General features: G+C 44.1%; 1 protein-coding gene across 1 annotated transcript; it reads left to right on the forward strand.

The window, feature by feature from the left end:
- The first annotated feature begins 601 nt into the window (after positions 1-601).
- Positions 602-18,193, forward strand: LOC132572279 (uncharacterized). Its single transcript, XM_060239169.1, has 2 exons — positions 602-681; positions 14,730-18,193. Exon 2 carries the CDS (start codon positions 14,747-14,749, stop codon positions 16,826-16,828), a length of 2,082 nt encoding a protein of 693 aa, XP_060095152.1. The 5' UTR covers positions 602-681; positions 14,730-14,746; the 3' UTR covers positions 16,829-18,193.
- Positions 18,194-24,717: the final 6,524 nt, after the last annotated feature.

Here is a 24,717-nt window from a genome sequence, read left to right on the forward strand (position 1 = left end):
TCAGATTCAAGTTCCAAACAGGAATGATGAGCTTAGTTTATATGGTTACCATTTGTTTGGGTTTAAATTGGGGGTGGGGGGTGGGGAGGAAACATTGTAAAGGAAATAAATATGTCAGAACTGGAGACTGATCGGCAGATGCATCCCTAATTGTGGAATGCTAAGAGTAATTAACTGAGACCGTTTCTTTATGCTCTATCCATCTGTTCTCAACCATCACTCTCCAATTTTGACAAATTTATTTCCTTCATTACGCTTCCCCTGGAATTAAACCCAAATCATATAAACTAAGCTTGTTATTCCTTTTTGGTCCTTGAATCTGCTAAACATCTTTGTTCTGCTGCTTCAGACCAACACGTTCCCCCCCTCCCCCCAATCTCTCTCCAATGTTTGCCTGGCCTTGAGACAGAAACTGAAGTAACATTCCTTTGGCTCAGCATCTTTTCAGCTCAGAACCCCCCCCCCCCTTTTTAAAGTTACAGCTTTCCGTTTTCTGGAAATCAGCTCACTTCTTGAATTCATCCTGGTTATCTGCCACAGACATTTCCTGTCATGAAAGATTGAGGGTCTAGTGATCCACCTTCCGCAAGACAAGGCAGTATATATATGCCACCAGAAACAACTTAAGCAGATAAAAGCAAACTGAACTTTAACCAACAGACTACGGCTGTAAGCAAGTGGGTGAGTGTTTTGTTTTCTTCAACTAGACATGGAAATGATTCTAATTGTTACTGAGCACAAGCCTGGGGTTTAGTGTATTTTTTAAAATCTTTCTTAGATGCCTTGACTTGATTTCTTATTTTTCTGGTGTTCTACAAATAATTGTTACTTTGGGGTCCATTCCCCCTGCCCCATGGGATCAAAAGCTTTCTAAAACATGTGCTTGTAAGATAACAAAATATTTTGGCTGTTCTGTGGCAATGAAATAAAATGAGTAATTGACATAACTGTGTATATTATAAAAATCAAACTCCAAAGACCATGTTTCCTCACCAAGACTGCAGTGTGGAGCTGTCAGCTCTGACAGGACCAAATCTACATGTTTTTTGAGAGGGGGGGAGCAAAATTAAAAAATGGTGCCCCCTTATGGGCCCATTCTACCTTATGGGCCCACAGAGTTGAATGGACTCCATACCCAATTTGGAGCCCCCCCCCTCCAGTGGCGCCTGAGGCAAGCACCCCCCACTGCCCCCCCCCCCCAGATCTGGCCCTGAGCTCTGATCTGAGAAAGCCCTGAAGATCTGGGAGAGGGTGGGGCCATACCTGGGAAGGGTGAAGTTTAACTGGAGAAGGAACTCCCTGGCAATGTGATGCCAGAGAATCTAACCTTTGAAAGGGCCACTGAGCCAAAGGGAAGTGATTCCTGTATTCTGGAGATCAATTGTGATTCTAGGAGAACTCCAGCCTGTTAACCTGATAGCAGTACCTGCATTTCCAGGGAGTGCTGTGCTTTTATTCTGAATAAAACTTGGTTGGGCTTAAAACTGCTACTGGACTCCAACTTTGTTCGATTCGCTCAGCTCCACAGCCACTCTTCTTTGCCATCTTCTCAGTACACTGACAAGGCACATTCATAAGCAAGTATAGGAACTGGGGTGGGCTTCCCTTTGTTGGATAGGGATAAGGAATGTCTGTCCACAGACATTCTGATGTCTCCCCACACCCTCAAATCTTGCTCTCACAACTGTGTTAATGTGCTGGTTGTGTGGAATGGCTACAGAATGAGCTCCACTGAACGAAGTAGCAGTCTTTCCACATCCAGGCACCAAGTGCTATTTTTAAAAAAGGAAAAAAATGGTCCTACTATTTAAAATTCTATGCTCTAAGGACTAATAAGTGTTTCAGCGAACAATGACTTTTTGGTTATGGCTGCTATGCCTCATACACACATGTACACACAATGTGTTAATCTCATATACTTCTCTTGCACAAAGCGTTGTTTCTAGCTCCTATTTCTGCAATGGTAGAAGATAGATACTAGTTTTTAAACAACTCCCTTACAGGGCTGCTGAAGTCCACTACTGACCCCAGACCAAGATGCCCTCTGGATCCCCAGGCCATCATTTGCCCAGCTCCATTGAGCCCCTGGGTAAACCCAACATTTCAGTCCCCCTAGTTCCTTTTGCTAGGCAGCCCTGTTCCCTTCAAAGTAAATGGAGAGGAGGAAGAAACTGGATTTCTCTTTGCTGCCCTTGAAGCTCCCCTCTTCCCTTCCTTGTACCCCAAGTTTGTAGCCTGGGGGTGGGGGCTTTGACCTTCCTTCCTGATATCATATATATTACTTGGCTTTGTACATGCCCATAACAGGACAGCAACTGGACCCCCTGGGGTGAGATATTGCAGCATATTTTTTAATTATTAAAACAAAGGTTATGAACCAATGCCAATTTTGGACAGAGTAGCAGAATTGTGTCTGGAGAAGTCAAGGCAAACTGAGCTGAGGGTGGAAGTACTGGAAAATGTGAGTTCAGTTTCGCTTTCATGAATCCAAATGCTGGAGAGCTGTGGCTGGATGGCTGCAGTGCCTACTGGGTTGTTCTTGCATGGCTGGGTGGCTGCAGTTGCTGGTGTAATACCAGGAGATCTCCAGGTGTTACTTGGAGGCTAGCAACCCTATCTGGCAATCAGTTGCAATTATTTGAGATTTCCAGACCTGGCTTGGAAGACAGCATTCCCATAGGCGATGGATTCAGCTTTCTTGCTAATAGCTGGACAAACCAAGCCTTTCCCTTCCAAATCCTCCCCTAATCTAAATCTTGGAGGGGAGGGGGTTGCATGTAAACACACACACACACACCTCAGGTTGTCTGGAAAGAGCTTTGGTAAACATTCTGGAAGTGATGGTTTGGCATCACTTGCTGAACTCCGGTAGGGAGATCCTAAAACATATTCATAAATAACAAGGTGTAAGCATGAAATGCTGTATGTGTGTGTTTGTGCCCCCTTCCACTGAGATGCAGAATGACCATTAGAAACCACCAAAAAAGCCCAGCAGGAACTCATTTGCATATTAGCCCACACTTCAAGATGCCACCATTGTTCCACATAGGGCTTTTTTTATAGGAAAAGCCCAGCAATAATTCATTTGTATATTAGTCCACATCCCCTGACGCCAAGTCAGCCGGAACTGCGTTCCTGTGTGTTCCTGCTCAAAAAAAGCCCTGGAATGCACTGAAGTAAGGGCTAGAGATCACAACCACTGGGAAATTAACTGCTCCCAGATTACTTCACTTACATGATAAATTGTGTGAATGCTGCAGCGAGACAGAAAGTTCAGTACATGATTTAAGTATGCAACGTGCATGTTTATTGTCATGTTAAAGTAATTGTGTTGTTTCTATATGTGCATTACCACTAAAACTCCTTTATTTCACTATTCCATTTGGAGACGGTCTCTAGAGATCAATCAGCAATTCCAAAAGCCAATTAAATCTTTGCAAGAAAGGACAACAGTTTCTGCTGATTCTCTTTTCCCTCTGTAGATACCCCACAACCCTTGTGCGGTTCTTGACAGTCCACTGACCAACAAGCACAAAATTTCCAGCAGGGGCTGTAGCAATCCGTTGGATACATGCCAGTTGGGCCTTTAGGAACTCAGTGCATTCCTGTAGGCATTCCTTGGCCATTCACTTATACCCACTGGTACTAATAACCAGTCCAACTCTTATATGATTGCTTTGGGAGACATGGGTGACTTTTCTACTGAAAGTGAAAAGGGAATTCAAGCTTAAGCCCTGCCTGCCACTGCCTTCTCTTGAGCTATGTGGAAGCTCCACAACAACAGTAAAGCTTCTTGTCTCTACCTCAGGGGAAAAGCATGGTTAGCTATACCCTTCCATATCTAAATGCATCAGAAAGGCCCTTCTTATCATCACCTTACCAATACTTGCCAATTTGGGCCAGGGTGAGAGGAGACCTTCCTTCCTCTCTCTGCTGTGCAGAGTCAAAGGAAACAAGGTCCATTTGTTGGGGCTGCATCATTTTACATTTTCAGGTAGGCCCAGATGGAAAAACAGTGATGGTAATCAATATGTCAAAATTGAAGACAGATGTGTAAATATTTCATTCTTAACTGTGGAGTGCTAAGAGTAATTAACTGAGACCATGTTGTTATCGCCATCTATCTGTTCTCAAGCATGGATGTAGCTAATAGCATCTTTTTCTTTGAGGTGGGATGACTGGTAGTGCAGTGTTTTTTATTTTATTTTATTTCTATCCTGCCCTTCCTGCATGTGGGTTCAGGGCAGTTACAACATATAAAACACATAGCAATAACACTAGTTCTAGTACTCTGAAACTATTAACCTTTAAAACAAGATGATGTTGGGGTTGCCAGGTCCAACTCAAGAAATATCTGGAGACTTTAGGGTTGGAGCCAGGAAACTTTGGGGGTGGAGCCAGGAGCAATGGTGTGAAAAGCACAATTGAACTCTGAAGGGAGTTCTGGCAATCACATTTAAAGGGACTGCACACCTTTTAAATGCCTTCCCTCCATTTGGAATAATGGATAGGGGCGTCTTCTTCTGGGGCTCATAGAATTGGGTCCTCTGGTCCAGTCTTTTTGAAACTTGCGGAGGTTTTTTTAGGAGAGGCACTGGTTGGTGCCTCTGTCTCAAAAAACAGCCTTCCCAGAGCCCCAGAAACCCATGGATCAATTCACCATTGCATCCTACAGGAATCAGTCTTCATAGGGTATAATGGAGTGCCCAGCAGACATCTCCCCACACACTTTCTGATACCCCTGAAGCAGAGGGAGGGCCTCCAAGCCAGGGGATCCTCTGCCCCTAACTGGGGATTGGCAACCCTAGATGATGTTCTGCACAATCATTTTACAGTGTCCTGGCACAGTATAACAATAATAAGAAGAGGCCAAGCCTATAAAATCTTTTGGATGGTAGAATTCATTGCTCTTAGATGGATCCAGAGAAAGCATTGTAGTCCACTGACTCAACAATGTAGCAAATTATAGCAGAAGGGGCTAGATCAGGGGTGGCGAAACTGCGGCTCGGGAGTCACATGTGGCTCTTTCACACATATTGTGTGGCACTTGAAGCCAGCACCACCCCGTTGGTGAGCTAGGAGAAGACATTTCCCTCTTTAAATCACTTTGCCAAGCCAGCTGGCAGCTTGGAGAATACATTTAAAGTTGCTTTCTTTCAACCTCTCTCTCCCTTCCCCCTCCCCATCGATTCTCCTTCCTTCCTTCCTTCCTTCCTTCCTTCCTTCCTTCCTTCCTTCCTTCCTTCCTTGTGACTCTCAAACGTCTGATGTTTATTCTATGTGGCTCTTTTGACCACCCCTGGGCTAGATTATGTTTGATGTCCACTGCCTCACCCAAAGGCTGGTGGAACAGCTGTTTCACAAACCCTGCAGAACAGATCCCACATGGGCTGATGTCTATTGGGAACTTGTTCCCCTAGGTTGGGGCCAGGGCTGAGATTGATATCTTCCAAGCAAGTTCATGTGTCAATTCATATCTCATATAATGTGACAATCCATATCTAATATAATGGTTCTTAAAATCTACATTAAACTTAGTTTTTTCATACCAAAGATAGCCATGCCATCCAAAGCTCAATTCATGCCCCTCCAATTTCAGCAAACTTCTACCTCTTAAGAATGCCTATTCTCAGGGCTTTTTTTGAGCAGGAATGCACAGGAATGCAGTTCCAGCTGGCTTGGCATCGGGGTGTGTGGCTTAATATGCAAATGAGTTCCTGCTGGGCTTTTTCTACAAAAAAAGACCTTCCTATTCTTTCAACCAAACCAAGCAACAAGCAGCAAAGTATAATTTTAAATCAGGAAGACCACTTTCTTCAGCATCTTGCAAAATCTTATATTTGATACATGGTTTTTGGCTTGCCATACAAATTTTGATGTATTTTTTGCCACTATTTAAATGAAACATCAGAGGTCAAAATTGGTACGGTCTGAAACAAAAATAACATCCTAGGTCAAACAATCATTTTAACCACAGATATTCTTCCCAACAGAAATTGCAGCTTATCCCATCTTTAAAAAAAATCTTTTTAAATTTAGTTCCAAATTTTAACAGAATTATTTTGAAATAGCATACGATTCATATTTGTCAACATAATGCCCAAATATTTCACTTTCTTTTCAACCGTAAAGCCAGTTTTGTTCATCATTTCTATTTGCTCTTGTGTTTTCATATTTTAGTTAACATCTTTGCTTTCTGTTTATTTATTTTAAACCCTGCTAATGAACCAAAATCTTTCAATTTATACATTAATAATTCTTTCCTCTTTAGGAGATTTTCCAGAGTTAATACCAAATCATATGTAAAAGCTCTTAGCTTGCAGACCTCTTTTTTATTTCAATACTTCCAATACTTTAATCTCGTCTAATATCTCTATTTAAAGTTTCAAATGCTAAGAGTGGTGATAGAGGGCAGCCTTGTCTTGTTACTTTTTCTATCTCGCATCATTTGGTTAATTCTCCATTTACAATAATCAGAGCTGTCTGTGAAGTGAAAATTGACCTCACGCATTTAATAAAATTATTTCCAAAGTTTATTTTTTCTAATATCTTAATCAGAAAAGTCTAGTTCAGGTTATTAAACACTTTCTTGGCATCTAAACAAATCAATGCCACTCCTTTTTCGATATGTTTCTCCAGGTATTATAAAATAGCTAATACCATTCTAAAATTGTCTTTTAGCTGTCTCTTAGGTAAGAAACCACATTGGTCTCCATGAATAAATTCTTGTAAAATAATTTTCCATCTTTCTGCAAGAATCATTGTAAACAATTCATAATCACTGTGCAACAAACAGTAGGTCTGTAATTTTTTTTGTCAAATTAAGGTCTTAACCTTCTTTTGGTATTAATGTTATTTTAGTTTCTTCCCATGAATCTGGCATCTTCCCTTTTTGTAAAATAGAATTGATTATACTTTGTAAGGTTAAAGAGGTTCATCCTCAAAACACTTATAATACATTCCCGATAATCCATCTGGGCCTGGTACTTTTTCTGGTTTAATTTTCCTTATGGCTTCTACCACTTCCCTTATTGTTATAGGGCCATTCATAATCAATCTTTGTTCTTTCTTTTTAAGATATTCATCTATTTTTTTTCTGGTAGCAGCCTGAACTTTGTACAAATTAATATAATAATTAAAAGATATTTTTGAATGGCTGAATGCTCCATATATAACTTATCACCCTCTTGTAATTTCCATATCATTTTCTTTTCTCTTTCTTTTCTCATTCTATATGCAATCACTTACCTGGTTTATTTGCATGTTAAAAAAAAATTGTTTTACAAAATTTAATTTTATTCCATTTGCCTTCTTGTCTATATAGAGAGCTGTTGCTGAAGAATTTTTATTTGTTGAGAGATGTTAATATTCCCTGGAAAGGAAAGGAAAGGTCTCCTGTGCAAGCACCAGTCGTTTCCGACTCTGGGGTGACATTGCTTTCACAATGTTTTCACAGCAGACTTTTTACGGGGTGGTTTGCCATTGCCTTCCCCAGCCTTTTACACTTCCCTCCCAGCAAGCTGGGTACTCATTTTACTAACCACGGAAGGATGGAAGGTTGAGTCAACCTTGGGCTGGCTACCTGAATCCAGCTTCCGCCGGAATCGAACTCAGGTCGTGAGCAGAGAGTTCAGACCACAGTACTGCAGTACTGCTGCTTTACCACTCTGCACCACGGGGCCACATTATTCCCTGGGAGGGCTCTAAATAAATGTTCCTTCTCTAACAGCAATAATAACACAAGATAGTTTGTTTTTCAAACTCTGTACTCAAGACTTCTGCTTTACAATCCAACAAATCCAATTTTTCCTTGGTGTTTCACTTGTAATATTTTATGGAGTTCTCAAATCTCTTAATTCCTCCTTTACAATTCTTGTTGCTTACAAATTCTTGTTGAAACTTTTCAAATTTTGCATCTCCCTCCTGCCAATAAATAGGCCAAATAAATCCTGTATAAACTCAGACGTAAGGCTTGGTCCAGGAGATTTTGGCACATCTAATGTATTAACATTTTTTCTAGACATAGCTATTTTCACTGCAATTTAAATGCAGTATTTTTAAGCAAGTAGATGTCTCAATTAGGCTGATTCTACACTCAGATTTGATGAGCACTGAATCTGCACTGAATCCGCCTGCTAGAGATCCATGTAATTCAAAATGCATCCACATTTAAAAATTTGCTCCTTACCTTTTGTGGAATTTTACATCTATATTTGCAGAACAAAGAAAGCCTGCAGGCCCTTGCCCCTCCCAAAGGCTGGAGGTTCAATTCAGCTGTCTCTCAAGATTGCCTGATCATAGGCTTGTGGTGGTGGTGTGGGGGGGGGGGGTTGAAACCCCAGTCAAGGTGCTGCTGTCACACACTCTCAACCACCCAAAAAGAGGCTTTGCTTTGGCTCTGGTTGGAACTGGGCTTCTATTCCAAGAGGGGAGAGGAGACTGCTGCCTGGAGACTTTGCCAGGTAGTCCATACTGTTTGTCACCATCTCAGTGGACAATTCTAATCCATTGCCCAGTAGAAAAGTAACCACTAACCTGTCATCTCTTTAATATGAGTCATCCTAAACCAGAGACATTTCATCTCCTATCAGCTTTCCCCCAAGATTCAGTTGCTCTGCCACCTTTTTGATTTTAAGTGCCAGCAGCCTGGTTCCTTCTTGGGACAAGTGGAGACGGGACGGATAGGGGAGACGGTGGCTCAGTGGTAGAGCATCTGCTTGGTAAGCAGAAGGTCCCAGGTTCAATCCCCGGCATCTCCAAAAAAGGGTCCAGGCAAAAAGGTGTGAAAAACCTCAGCTTGAGACCCTGGAGAGCCACTGCCATTCTGAGTAGACAATACTGACTTTGATGGACCGAGGGTCTGATTCAGTAGAAGGCAGCTTCATGTGTTCATGTGAGACTGTCTCCTTTGTACAGCTCCTGCTTGTTCCAAAAATCATCCCAGTGCCTAACAAACTTGAACCCTTCCTCCCTACACCACTGACTCATCCATGCATTGAGACTCCTAATTCGTGCCTGTCTCTCCTGCCTTGTGCGTGGAACAGGTAGCACTTCTGAGAACAGTACCTTGAGTCTCCTGCCTAGCAGCCTAAATTTTTCCTCCAGGACCTCACGACTGTATTTCCCCACATCATTGGTGCAGACATGTACCATGACCACTGGCTCCTCCCCAGCACTGTCTATCAGCTTATCTAGAATACACATAACGTCTGCCACCTTTGCACCAGGCAGGCAAGTCACCATACGGTCAGTACACAGTTTTGCCACCCAGCTATCTAGTTGCCTACTTCTAAGCCCCCACCCCTGCCCAGGGATGGTTCCCTGCTGTGAAAGGATACCTTCTCACTAGCTGAAAAAGAAGTCCCTTCTGAGGGCACATTCCCCTTATCCTCAGCACAGTGCCCTGTTCCCTCTCGACCCTCATGCTCCCTGGGAGCAGTGGGGCTGCCATCATCAGAATGAGACACATCTAACAACACCAACAACAATAATAATAATACTTTTTATTTATATCCCGCCCTCCCCACCGAATCAGGCTCAGGGCGGCTCACAACATATTAATTCATATAATACAATAAAATCATATAATTCAATAAATACTACATTATAAAACCATCGTTTAAATCAACATTCCAATTAAAATTAACATTTATGGTGCTAAATTTCAGGTGTTTAATAAATTGATGGCGGAACACAACAGCAGCGAATCTATCATTAACTCAGCATTCAGCGAAGGCCTTCTTAAAAAGAGTAGTCTTGCAGGCCCTGCGGAATTGCTCAAGACTCCGCAGGGCCCACACTTCATCCGGAAGTTGATTCCACAGGTGTGGAGCTGCGATAGAGAAGGCCCGTTCCCTTGTATTCTTCAATTTGGCCTCCCTCGGCCCAGGGATGTTCAGCTGGTTCTTTCCCACTGACCTCAGTGCTCTCTGGGGTTCGTATGGGGAGTGACGGTCCCTCAGGTAGGCAGGCCCTCGACCATATAGGGCTTTAAAGGTAATAACCAGCACTTTGTACTGGACCTGGTATGCAACCGGCAGCCAGTGCAGCCCGCGCAGCCCCGGCTGTATGTGCTCCCACTTCGGGAGCCCTAACAATAGCCTAGCCGCTGCGTTCTGCACCAGCTGCAGCTTCCGGGTTTGGCACAAAGGCAGCCCCATGTAGAGGGCATTACAGTAATGCAGTCTTGAGGTGACCGTTGCATGAATCACTGTTGCTAAGTCCTGGTGCTCGAGGAAGGGGGCCAACTGCCTCGCCCGTCTAAGATGAAAACATGCGGACTTGGCAGTGGCCGCTATCTGGGCCTCCATTGACAATGAAGGCTCCAGTAGGACCCCCAAGCTGTTGACCCGGTGTGCCGCTTTCAGTTACACGCCGTCAAAAACTGGGAGAGGAATTTCTCCTCCCAGAGCGCCACAACTCAAGCAAAGGACCTCCGTCTTCGTTGGATTCAGCTTCAACCCACTCAGCCTGAGCCAACCTGCCACAGCTTGCAGCGCCAGGTCCAGGTATTTTGGGACACAGTCAGGTCATCCGTCCATTAGTAGATAGAGCTGGGTGTCATCCGCATATTGATGACACCCCAGCCCATACCTCTGGGCAATCTGGGCAAGGGGGCGCATGTAGATGTTAAATAACATCGGAGAGAGAACTGCTCCCTGGAGCACCTCACAATCTAGCGAGTGCCTCTGGGACAGCTCTTCCCCAATTGCCACCCTTTGTTCCCATCCATCAAGGAAGGAGGAAAGCCACTGAAAGGCCAACCCCCTGATCCCTGCGTCAGCAAGCCAACGGGTCAGTAACCGATGGTCAACAGTGTCGAGCGTGGCCGACAGGTCTAACAACATCAGCACCGCCACACCGACTTGATCCAGATGCTGCTGGAGATCATCCACCAAGGCGACCAGCCCTGTCTCCGTCCCATGGCCTGGGCGGAAGCTGGACTGGTAAGGATCTAAGATGGAAGCATCATCCAGAAAACCCTGCAACTGTAGCACTACTGCCCTCTCGATAATTTTACCTAAAAATGGTAAATTTGAGGCTGGTCGGTAATTTGTCAATTCAGCCGGGTCTGCTGTACTCTTTTTCAAGAGAGGGCAGGCCATAGACTCTTTCAGAGGTGTTGGAAATCGCCCCTCTGAGAGGAATCTATTTACAATGTTCAGTAAAGGACATGTAAGCTCCCTCTGGCAAGATTTAATCAGCCAAGAGGGGCATGGGTCCAGATCACAAGTTGTTGGACGCACAGTAGAGAGAATTCTGTCAACTTCCCCCAGGCTAAGTGTGTCAAAGTGATCCAGAACTGAACCAAAAGACAGGCATGGAGCCTTAAGATCTTGTACTGTATCCAATGTGGCGGAAAAGTCCTGGCAGAGCGACGTGATTTTATCTGCAAAAAATTTCGCAAAAGCCTCACAGCCTATCTCTATTATTCTCACATTTGGACTGCCTTGAGGCAGTGTTGTAAGGTTCCTAATTATACTAAATAATTGTGCTGGGCGCGAATTTGCAGATGCAATCCTAGCCACAAAATAGTCCTTCTTTGCGGCTTTGACTGCCATCTCATAAGACCTCATAAATGTTCTTTAGGATGTTCTCGTCGCTTTGTTATGAGTATGCCGCCACTGCCTCTCTAGTCGTCTGAGCCCTTGTTTCAGCTGCCGTAGCTCCGAGGTGTACCATGGAGCCAGCCTCACACGAGGGCACAGAGGATGTCGGGGTGTGATCTCGTTGATGGCCCTGGATAGCCGGCCACGCCAAGCCTGAACCAGGTCATCAAGGGAATCACCAGGGATCCTGCAGGGCCATTTGGAACTGCTCAGGGTCCATTAGACTCCGTGGGCAAACCAAAATAGGCTCTCCACCCATACAGGGTTGGGGCGGCGCCTTCACATGGTCCTTGAGGGCAAGGTGATCCGACCATGGCACCGCTTCTGCAGCAATATCGTCCACCACAATCCCGGACGCAAAGATCAAATCTAAGAACATAAGAACATAAGAGAAGCCATGTTGGATCAGGCCAACGGCCCATCCAGTCCAACACTCTGTGTCACACAGTGGCAAAAATTTTTATATACACACATACACTGTGGCTAATAGCCACTGATGGACCTCTGCTCCATATTTTTATCTAAACCCTTCTTGAAGGTGGCTATACTTGTGGCCGCCACCACCTCCTGTGGCAGTGAATTCCACATGTTAATCACCCTTTGGGTGAAGAAGTACTTCCTTTTATCCGTTTTAACCTGTCTGCTCAGCAATTTCATCGAATGCCCACGAGTTCTTTTATTGTGAGAAAGGGAGAAAAGTACTTTTCTCTACTTTCTCCATCCCATGCATTATCTTGTAAACCTCTATCATGTCACCCCGCAGTCGACGTTTCTCTAAGCTAAAGAGTCCCAAGCGTTTCAACCTTTTTTCATAGGGAAAGTGCTCAAGCCCTTTAATCATTCTAGTTGCCCTTCTCTGGACTTTCTCCAATGCTATAATATCCTTTTTGAGGTGCGGCGACCAGAACTGCACACAGTCTAACATGTGACCAGCCTGGTGTGTGGGAGTTGTAACAAATTGGGAGAGTCCCAGTATCGCCATGGAAGACACTAGGCCCATCGCCAGATTGGACGCCGTGTCATCGGCGTGGACATTGAAATCACCCAGGACCATCAGCCCTGGATATTCCAACGTCCAGCCTGCCACGGCCTCCATCAGGGATGGTAAGGCACTGGCCGGTGCATTAGGTGAACGGTACACCAGCCAGATCACCAACCCCTCCCCAACGTCCCACGCCAGTCCGGCACATTCAATACCATTGATCGTTGGGGCTGGGAAAGCCCGGAAGGAGTAATCCTTCCGTATGAATAGCGCCACCCCTCCCCTCACCCGCTAGTCCGTGATTGGTGAAAGACCGAGTAACCCGGGGGAGTCATCTGGGAGAGAGCCACCATCTCCCCATCTTGCACCCAGGTCTCGGTCACACAAGCCAGGTCCATATCCTGCTTGAGCAGGAACTCCCTAAGGATCGAGGTCTTATTATTTATGGACCTGGCATTACATAACACCAACAAGTCCCCGAGAGTCTTCTCCACATGCCTAACTGACTGTCTCTGCTTTTTCAGGTCAGTCACCTCACCTCAAGGGTGTGAACTTGTTCCCTGAGAACTAGGAGCTCCTTGCACCGAGCACAGACCCAAGATTTCTGTCTGATGGGCAGACAGTCATACATGTAACACTCAGTGCAAAACACCGGAAAGCACCCAACCCTTTGCTGGCATTCTGCCTTCATAATTGATTTTAAAATATACAATCCCCCCTTTAATAACTTATGTGTTTATGTGGAAAGTCTATTTACCTTAATTGGGAACACAAGGAGACTGGGGGCTCACTTCCTGGTCCTTTCTGGCTTCTTTCAGAGCCCCCAGGCTACAAGCCAGGTGCAGCCAGGTCTCAGATTCAGTGGAAGCTCACAAGAGCGCAGCTCCTGAACCTTTCTGAGAGTTCCACCTCTTTCTTCTGAGAGTTCCACCTCCTCCTTCTGAGAGTTCTACCTCCTTGTCCACTGAATAGTATATGCAGCTGCGTAACAATCCCTGGATGAACTCCACCTCCTATTTTTCTACAAAATGACCCCTGGGTGCAGCCTTATAAATGCAAGGTGGGTAGGGCCAGTACTCAGCCCCAGGCACTTCCAATGAGCAACAATCACCTGATGCAAACAGCAGTCCCTTTACCTGAGCAAGCAAACACACAAACTCAGATTCTCTCCTCCCACAGAGTAGCACCCAGCTAATTCTCCCCAGCAGTTAAGAAAAATGTGTTAAGAAAAGGTAAACACTCACCCTTTCAGCAGCACACCTTTCCCACTCTCTCCCAGAGCTCAACTGATTGTGCCTAGTGGAAGGCCTAGGCCACATTTCTGGCAATATCAACTCTGATGCACACAGGTAGTGATGTCATCACAATGGTCACATCCTGGTGACATTCTGGTATTCAGGCAAAGCATCTATGATAGAGGCCATTTTAGTATGGAGCTGTTGCCCAAATACCAGAACATCCTCATGACACCACAGTGTGATGACTGTCTCCTGTGCACACCAGAAGTCACATTGACACATTGCAGGCAACATTGCCTGGGCCTTCCTCTTTCTCCTGGTAAGTCACATATACACACCACCAGTCCCCACCTGGCAACCCTAGGAAGAGCAGACTCTTACTCATTTTTTATTCATTCTTTCTTTCATCAAGAGATTTACATCATACATTCCCATTTTCTATCTATCTATCTATCTATCTATCTATCTATCTATCTATCTATCTATCTATCTGTCTGTCTGTCTGTCTGTCTACCTACCTACCTACCTACCTACCTATCTATCCGTAGCACCAGCTATATGCATTGGCCATCTGAAAGGGAAAGAAGAGAACTAACTTCATTTTTAAAAGAAGAAAATGTAAAATGTGCATGTTTCAATGCTTTTTAAACTTAATTTGGATTACTTTTTTAAAACTGCAAACACAGTATGATCAATTTGGGGTTCTTACTTTTCTGCTGATGCTTTTGCAGAATGATGTTCTTTTGGATGTCTATATTATTTTAAGCTGCCATCGGCCCTTTCTGAAGGGAAGTGCAATATAGATATTTAAATAAATAAATCACTTGGGATTTGTATGGTAGCCTCTGGAAGAGTGATTAAAATATGTTCTTCTGAGTAATCAATTTAAACTATGTTTAGGCTCACAGGTTAACAGCATGGCAAGTGAAGATGACAAATGCCAAGCTGTGGTCAAAGCTGAGATGAGAATCAGCAAAGCTCAAGATGCGAGAGAAGAGACAGAGTTAATTATGAAGCCCTATGCCAACTGGGAAGAGTACCTCATGCCAGCCCCTCTTTCCATTGCTATCTTAGGACAACTCATCTTCATTTCTGCAGGCCAAGGAGACTTCTCCATCAACAAGAACCCACCTCCCAAGGGCTTCAAATACATCAGTTACCCAGAGTCCTTCAGAGCCTGCTTATGTCAAGTGAGCAACGAAGGCTGGCATGCCTTCAATGAAGCCCATGTCAATATGGACCGGATCCGACTGCTCACAGCAAGCATTCCAGGAAGAATGAAGCTCATGGTTCAGACTCTCTTCCAGGACAGGGAGGTAGTCAGTGCCATGCTTCCGGGACAACTAAAGAGCATGAAATCTATAGTAAAGGAGTGTACAACCCTAGCGCAGAATGTAAGGGGGAAATATGAGAATATGATCTCCCTCATCCAAGAACTCTTGGAAGCCTGTCTAAATGCCCAAAAAGGTTATGAAAATGAGCTGGAAGCGGTGCAGACTGCCCTGAAGCAGGCAAAAATTCGAGAGGAAACAGCAAAAAAGAATATAAAGATGGCTGAGGAATATCACGATAAACTGAAGAAGCAAACAGAGGATTCATTTGATCAGTATAAGAAAGCCATGGATGAAGTCCCTTCTGGATGGGAAGCTATCGGGATGACGATTGTGGAGAGTCTGGGAAATGCATTCACCGGCATAGTCAATGGTTTTGCCAACCTTGTGCAAGGCAAATTTGGAGGGTCATCAGAAGATGCTCCATCCGGTGGATCTGACACACCAGACTCAGAGTCACAGAGCCCATTATCTGCCATGACAATCTGTAATTTTTCAACTATGATGCTGAACTATGCAACAGGACTCAAGGAGAATGTTGTTAAGCAGGACACAATCAACTTTGAGAATGTTTATGACAAGAAGACAGAGCAGGTCAAAACCAACTGGGTGAAGAAGGCTTTCTCAGATTTGGAGAATAACATAAGCAAACAGGAAAACTGCCCACCCAAAGATAAAGCTCTAAATATTTGTACATCTGGTATAAAAATCTGTGAGCAGCTAGAGTATATGGCAACAGCAGCCCAAACAGGAAAGGAACAAGAAAGAGCTATCATTAAGAATATTGAAGACCTTTACCAACAAGCAGCAGCATTTGATACCTATAGCAAAGGTAGCCTTGGAGTACCTTCCTTTATACCAAAGCCACCCAACATGGCTCAATGCCAGAAGGAGTCAACAGGAGGATCTGTTGGGGTGAGAAATGCACATCTGAAAGTAGAGCAGAGCAAGGAAATGTACAAGGCAACCAAAGAGGAATATCAGAAGAGCTTTGAGAACTTCAAGAAGCAAAACGAAGAGTTGGCAGAAATCCTGTGCCTGATGGAGGAGTTCAAGGTGAAGGAAATTGATTTTGAAGCTGCCCTAAAGATGCTGAAAGAAGGCCTGAAGGCAATGGGAAAGGTCAAGGAGCAATGGGAGAAGATGATCCGGTTCTTTGAAATGATCTCCAATATCATTGACGCTTGCTTAAGTAAGAAGATTCATGATTTCCTGGAATTTGTGTCAGACGCCCGGCAGATCAAGGGATATTCGTCTATGTCCTATGTGAAAGACACCATCTACAATCATGTGTTCAGTGCTTCAAGTGTTGCCCACCTAGTACACATGATTGCTGAGACTTATACGGAGGTATCTGATCAGCACTTGATGGATCGGATCAGCAGTCTAGGGAGGCTTCTCACACTGGAACCTAAAGATCCAGAATTTAACCTTGAACGGAATGCATTGAGCAAAGGTTGTGATGAGGCCCGCAAGGCCATTTATAACATGGTGGTCGAGAAGAAAGAAGAATTTGATAGGAATTTAGAGGCTAGGATGAAGATCATCGACAGAGAGATGAAGGCTGTGCTTCCCCCAATCAGTGTGGCAGAGAAAAAAATTATTGAAAAAGCAGTGCATGATGGGAGAAAAGACATGACAGCATGGGAGGAGAATCAGTTTGTCTAGAATAGCACATCCAGCAGTGCACAATATGATATGTTCAATGTCCAGTAGAATACAATACACAGGGGCCCAGTAAGGACTTGGAACTGAGAAGTATTCCATTCCCAACCATTAGCAATCTTCCTCATACCATCTCCTCTTGCCGATGGTGTTTCCTTCCCATTTTCTTTGCTTCCCATCTCCTCCTTGCTGGCTCACTTTTCCTTCTCATTGCCTCCCAGGTCTCTGATCCTCCCCTTGTAGCCGTTCTTGAATCCATCCCCTACTCTGACCTCCTTGATCTCCTGGTGGAAGCCATACAATGTCAGGCACCAGTTTGAGTTCTTACAGCAACCTAAAATGCCACAGCAAGATTTTTATTCCATGAAGGTTCCCCATCCCCTGGGCTTCTAAAAACATTTACCGCATCTCTACATAACCCCCTTGTGGAGGGGTTTTTTTTAAATTAGGTATATAATTCCTCTATCTCTTTAGCTTCTTTGGGTGATTCTGCACTCACCTTGGTCCGGGGCAGGCTGCTGTTTCCGCATGGAGCAAGCGGGCAATTTAGCACCAGTTGTTCCACGCCGCCATTTTGTGCGGGGCAAACCCACGATTTGCACTACCACAGTGTAAACCTGTTTTTTCTGTTTTATGTTGTGAGCCGCCCTGAGCCTGCCCCGGCGGGGAGGGCGGGATAGAAATAAAAAGTTATTATTATTATTATAATTATAATTATTATTATATTATTATTATATTTCCAAAATCACATATCATGGTAAATGGGCTTCCATACTAAGTTTCTCTGCTGCTGCCACCACCATCCTAAAGATCAAGATCAAACTCAGTTGTGGCTTCAGCCTAACCTGAGAACCTTGCAGGTTAACAGTTAACCTGGACTTTGCAGAGCCATCTTCTGATAAATGAGGCAAAGCTGGTATGATTCTGAGTTTAAGCATTCTCATAGAAATTATTACTTGACCCTACTGAGAAGTTTAATCAGTGTTGCATTCTAACCACTACTTATTTGACTTCAATGGGCTAGAAAGCAAAATCACAGCAGTGTGCAGAAAAGCTAGCCTATGACCTGCAGCATTTTGATCAAACTAGATGAAATATTCCTGCATTTCTTAAATTGGCATTCATTTTATTTTAAGCAACAAACTGCTAGCTAAGATACTATCAAAGTGTTGTCAGTTATTACGATCAGATGTTGTATTTTACTATAATGCATCTTCTTTGCTTAATTTACATATACCTCAGTTGCATCTGTCCTTATGTCTGTGATATGCAATTCTTCTTGTAGACAACCATTCTGCCATTTATTCTCATTTAACAAATGTAACTTGCATGCTTTGAATAATCAGTAAAAATTGTTGAACTTCTAAACTGGTGTGGCTATGTGACCTCTGTAGAATAATGCAGCTGGACCCTTGAAAACCCTCCTACCAATAATTAGGACACACAGTGAGCAATATAGGGAGTCTTATTTCTGTTCAGTTTGTACTCATCATGTGCAGGTTTGCCTCTCTGGATGTAAATCAAGCTACACATTATTATTATTATTATTATTGCAAATGTCATCCTTTGAGAGGGAATCATAAGAGAAGCCATGTTGGATCAGGCCACCCATCCAGTCCAACACTCCATCAGGAGGTTCATCAGTGAGACTAGAAGTCCTCCCACTCTGCCCTCCCAAGCACAAGAATACAGAGCATCACTGCCCCAGGCAGAAAGTTCCAACAATAAGCTGTGGCTAATAGCCACTGATGGACCTCTGCTCCATATGCTTATCCAATCCCCTTTTGAAGCTCTCTATGCTTCTGGCATAGATAGATACCAAGTTGAAAACAGCCAAGTTGGAAACTCCAGAACAAGGAAGAAAATCCATGCAATACTGTTATATTAAGACCAATTAGAATAACACAAAATGTTGTGCAAACTTTCATCTCTTGGATTTAATTTTATCTTTGGAGATTTCCCTCCATTGTTTTCATTGTCTTCCCAGAATGCAATGTCCTGGGATCTAACACCTCTGACAATTAAACAAGACTTTGAGCCTATCAGCATCCAACACCATCACAGCTGGAATGAGAGACACCCTTTCTTACCTTTTTAAAAATTGTAACATCTGCCCAATGAAGGATCCAATAACCATGAAAGCTTGTACAATATTTTGGTTGACACAAATAAAACGGTAGCTATAGGTAACCTCATGTCCCTGTGCAAAAGGATCATTCAGAGGTGACAGAACCTGCACAGTTCCACCCAATCCGCTAGGAAATGGTCAACAAAAGGGACCATAAACATTTTCCTTATGGGGGTTCAACATGGACAAGGGGTAAATTTAATACTTGGGCTCCTTGTGGTGCTTTGGAATGTTCCTTTGGTTCGTCAGTACTACCACATCCTAGGTCAGTACCCATTTGTTGTGAACCAGGAACTGAGAATGGAAGAACACTGAGCTTGTCAAATTCAAGGATAGGACATGTCTCAACTCAGGGCCTAGCCAAATCCCCCACTTAACTGTTGTGCTTCTTTTATACCAGGAATGATGGCTTCTGTTCTGAACCTAAGAAGGGCCCTGTTGGATGAGATATCATACTATCAGTCATTGTATAGGCTTGCCAATCCCTAGGTCCCAGCGGGGGTTCTCCCGCTATCCCAGGCTCCTTCCCGCCCCCAGTCAGCTGTGCAGTGGGGGGAAGCCCCACCCCCATAGCCGCCTTGTGCCTTTTTACCTCTGGAGGCTTCGGACTCCACTTCCAAAGGCTTCCTCTTGGGATGGTGTGTCTGTGTCTTTAAGGCTGCATGGGGGTGGGTGGGTGGAGGAGGCAGAACAACATGAAAGCAGGCCAGACCCTCCATTGGTTGCACAATCTTTTCAGAGGTTGTTTGCATAGGAAAGGTAAACTTTAACCTTCGGTTGCTCTGTGTTACTTTGAAGAAGTTGGAAGTTCAGTAACTCGTAAGTAGAGATGCCAGTCCGCAGGTGGGAGCAGGCCCTCCCCCGCTTCAGAGTCATCAGAAACGGGGTGGGGGGATGTCTGCTGGGCACTTCATTATTCCATACAGAGATTGATTCCCATAGGGTATAATGGAGAATCAATCCTTGGGTATCTGGGGTTCTGGAGGGGCTGTGTTTTGAGGCAGAGGCACCAAAGTTTCTGCATAGCATCTGATGACTCTCCTCAAAATGCTCTCCAAGTTTCAAAATGATTGGACCAGAGGGTCCAGTTCTATGAGCCCCAAAAGAAGGTGCCCATATCCTTCATTATTTTTAATGTAGGGAAGGCATTTAAAAGATGTGCAGTTCCTTTAAATGTGATGGCCAGAACTCCCTTTGGAGTTCAATTGTGCTTGTCACAATTTTACTTATGGCTCCACCCCCAATGTCTCCTGGCTCCACTCTCAAAGTCCCCAGATATTTCTTGAATTGGACTTGGCAACCCTAGTCATTGATAGACCTGTCCTCTCTAAATCTGTTAAGTCATTTCAAAAATAAAACTGTCTACACCTAGCAGCTGTCACCACATCTTTTGGCAATGAACTCCTTTGATTAACTGTGTCTTGTGTGATACAGTTCTACATTTTTTTTAAAAAAAAGCACAGACATCTTACCTGAAGGTGCCCCAAATCCTTGATCATATTGGTTGCCCATTCGATATCTTTACGTTATTCTTGTGGTGTGTCTGTAGGCATACTCTAATGATGGTTTCACCAACAGTCATAAATCCCTCTCCTGTAAACACCAAAGCTCACTCACTGCACAATGTTTTGCTTACAGGATTCTTTGCATCATGGCTCTTTCCATTGAAAATAATGAGATTTGCTCATCGGTTGTCCAACGCCATTTTCAGCCAGGCATGGAAGAACTTGTGAGCTTTGCTCAGTGTCTGATAGAAGCTGGGGCAGACATGAGTGTGTGTCACAAGATGAAGGGACACATCGCAAGAGCATCACAAAAAATGGATGAGGCTCTGGAAGAACTCAAGGGGGGGCTGACCACTATTGATGCCAAATCTGTCCAGCTGGTAGCCCAGAAGAAACGCTTGGAGGAGGAGAGGCAAGCACAGGCCCAGCAACTCAGTAATTTAAGATACCAACTAGATTCCCACAGAAGTCAGGAAAGCAAGTCTAGGGAGATGCTGGAAACAGCTCAGAGGCATCTTGAAGAAATGCAGCGCCAACTGTCCCAAAAGGAAGAGGAAGTCCAATACAATCGGCAGATAAGAGACATTGGGATTGGACTAATGTTCATCCCTATTGTGGGAACAATTGCTGGTGAGTGGCTTCTTATTAATAGTTTATTGACTGCTATATGTGAATTAGTGGGCTCTTAAATTCTTAAACAAATTCTTAAACAGAGCCTCGTGGTGCAGAGGGTTAAAGCTGCAGTACTGCAGTCCTAAACTCTGCTCACGACCTGGATTTTCAGGTAGCCGGCTTGAGGTTGACTCAGCCTTCCATCCTTCCAAGGTCAGTAAAATGAGTACCCAGCTTGCTGAGGGAAAAGTGTAGATGACTGGGGAAGGCAATGGCAAACCACCCTGTAAAAAGTCTGCTGTAAAAACGTTGTGAAAGCCACATCACCCTAGAGTCGGAAATGACTGGTGCTTGCACAGGGCACCTTTCCTTTCCCAAATTCCAAAACAGAGGTCATTGCATGACAGGTCCAGAAAATTCTTCATATAAAGAATGTTTGACCTAGAAAATGCAGGGGGTTCATGCCAGTGGTTCATTTTGACACTGTGGGAAAGAGTCCCTTGAGACAGGTTTGTAAGTCAGTATTCTATACCTTCTTTTATTGACTCATGGGAATTTATTTTTCATTAACTTCGGAAAGTCGAGGGAGTTAATATAAATTAAATTCCCTCTCTTTCAGACAACCCAGTTCTAGTTGTTTTTCTTGAGAACACAAGATTTGTGACTTGAATCTGTTTTTAGTTTTCATTTCTCCAGTCCCCCCCCCCTCATTTTTTATTTCCCCAGGACCGACAGTGTACAAACAGTTATTCCGCAGACAAATATCCCATTGATTAATTGACTGCCTGATCACCACTGGTGAACAGGCTGAATATGCAGGTTTTCTAGCATCCTTAACTGAAATTGTCACAAAAATAGGTCAAAAAAGAGAAAAATTCCACACCTCTAATGTGCACTACATTTCTTTAGGAAGTGTCATGGTTGGGTGTGGCCAAACAGCCCTGGATGCTGCCCAGAATGCAAAGAGGGATGCTGAAGCTGAAGTTGATCGCCATTCAGCAGATGTGAATCGGCACTGGGCTGAAACCAACAAACTCCAGGCTCTGATACAAGAAGCTGAAAGAGAAATTCAGAAAACTGAACGGAGACTCTCTTCAATTGAGTCACAAAAGCAGCAGCTGGCTTCTCAGCATAAAGAAGTAGTAACATTTCAGAACACCCTGAGAAAATGTGTGACCTTCTTAAATGTGTTGGCAGGGAAAGTAGACACAGCTGAATTTTTATCTCGTGATGTTGTGATCTTCAATGAGCTCGAAGGGGTTCTCAAAGAAATTCTCAGTCATGTGTTCCCCTTGATGGGGCAGGAAAAGGAAACATGGGTGATGGCCCTCTCCACATCTGAAATTCGAGCTCTCATTGAGAGGTTAAAATCTGCTAGGGAAAAACTCAGTTTAGAAGGACCAAGGCCAGGGTGGGGAAATTTTGCCATAGACTTCTAGTCAGCCAGTCTCAGCTAGCACAAATGCCTGAGATATGCTAGCTCGTGCAAGTGTGCGAAGGCACCACATCCACGTAGGTATGAAAGTCACTTTATGCTTCTAGTGAAAATAGCTGAAATAGAGAAAACCTATAGATGCAGGCTTTTAATTCCCTTGTTTTTCAACCCTGTACTTCAGACAGTCACTGGATTTGTACTGCATAACCCCCCCACACACACTTTTAAAAAATACAATAAAGAACAAATTGATGGGAAGACTTTTTTGCAACAAACGCCTGAGGGCACAATGCAGTCCTGCACCTGTCTGAGCAAGGAGAGATCACCATAGGGCTCAGTGTATTTCCTATTACCATACTCGGAATAGCCGCATATATGGTAGATGTGTGGCTATTTCCGAATATACGGCCCCATTATATCTATACCAGCCCAGTGACTGAGAAAGGAGAGATCATTGTAGGTCTTAGTATAACTTTGTGCATCACTCCACTATGTGTGCACTACAACGTGACATGTCCAAGTAGCATCCTGAGCTATAATGGGAATCCTGTGGGTTCTTCTCCTGTTGGCTGGGTGTAAGTTACTCACCTGGTAAGCCTATAGTGAATGGTACAGAGAGAAGGGCTTCTTAGCCACGTTGGGATGGAAAGTAGACATGGCTGAATTTTTATCCCGTGATGTTGTGATCTTCAATGAGCTTGAAGGGGTTCTTGAAGAAATGCAGTCATGATGGGGAAGCAAGGGAACACATACAGGCCTTCTAATTCCCCCTGTGGCCTGGCAATCAGCTAAAAGGGGAGTGAGACTCCACAACAGTGATTACCGGTGTGAGGGTAGCTAAGGTTTTTCTTTCCACCCATTCTCCAAAGCATCAATTGCTTCCTGCCAGCAAAGGACCAATTCTGGCTGTTCTCTACCTTGTTAGAACAGGAAGTGCTTCTGAAGTGTTCAGGAGGCATTACAGCTACCTATCAAAGGACACTTGACTGGGAACCACCATACATTTAGTGATTGGCCTCGTTCCCCATGGCAGCAAGTTTCTGGTTGACTGTGCACTCCCTTCCCAGCAGCCATTTTATGGTTGCCCATTCTCAGACCCACTGCTCATTCTCCAAATAATGCCTACAACTCTCAGCAAAGATGGAGACCAAATTTTCCACATGTAGACATTGTACCCACCAGGGACCAGGAGCTGCCTTTATAATATACACCTTCCCTCTGTCCATCTTTTTTCAGTGATTCCATTAAGGTTCAAACAGTTGTAACTAGAGCCAGATTCTCCACTTACTGTATACATCGTATGTTGCTTCTTCCACCTTTCTTGACCAGGAACATTGGAAAGCATCACCTCTCAGAAACCACACAATGTACAAGATGAAACTACAATGGTCCACTCCTGGATTGAGCTATGAGATCACCGATTGTAACTGAAGATAGGTGAACAGTACTACAATGGGGGTGTCCATCTGCCCTCTACTTCTGGCCAAAAAAGAGAAGGGAGTAATGTTCAGAGGCTTCTGACTTATGGTGACTATTAAATACTGGGTATGATGCATGAGGAGGCTCTTGCGTAGTAATTAAAGCTCTTTATTAGTGATTCAGCATGTCTACTAAATGACTACAAACTACTGCTAAGCACCAGAACATGGGGCAATATATAAAGTTGGGGCAAGAGAAACCCAGTCCCAAGAAGCAGAAACGCTTCTGTGATTGTGCCCTTTTTGGGTCCTTCATTAGACTATGCATCCTCATTGGCAGATCCCAGGATCCTCTCAGTCTCTTGTGATGCACCTCAAGCTCAGTCCTATAGCTCCAGTGAGCCAGGCAGGAGCTTACATCCAACATGTCCAGGCATGCCTTCACATACATAACGGTGACCCTATGAGCTAATGTCTTCCAAATCAGCCTATCATGAACAGCCTTGCTCAGGGGAGGGTCGTGGCTTCCTTGATTGAGTCAATTAATCTCATGCTGGGACTTCCTCATTTCCTGCAGCCTCCAACTTTCGCTAGCATTACTGTCATTTCCAGACAATATTCAAAGGAGGGGTAATTCAAATCCACAGTCACAAAGTAAGTCATGTTTGGTCAGATGGTTTTTCTCAATGAACATTACAGGAATGCTGTGAAGATGAAATTGGGATGTGTGTTCTTTGCTGGTGGCTGCATGTACTTAAAACTGGCAGGCTGAAGCAGCAAGAACCAAGATTCTA

Source organism: Heteronotia binoei, chromosome 5, assembly GCF_032191835.1.
Source record: "Heteronotia binoei isolate CCM8104 ecotype False Entrance Well chromosome 5, APGP_CSIRO_Hbin_v1, whole genome shotgun sequence".
Taxonomy (NCBI): Eukaryota; Metazoa; Chordata; class Lepidosauria; order Squamata; family Gekkonidae; genus Heteronotia; species Heteronotia binoei.

Excerpts from the sequence above, each read along its gene's own strand:
- LOC132572279 (XM_060239169.1), top strand. The coding sequence starts at position 14,747 with ATGGCAAGTGAAGATGACAAATGCCAAGCTGTGGTCAAAGCTGAGATG.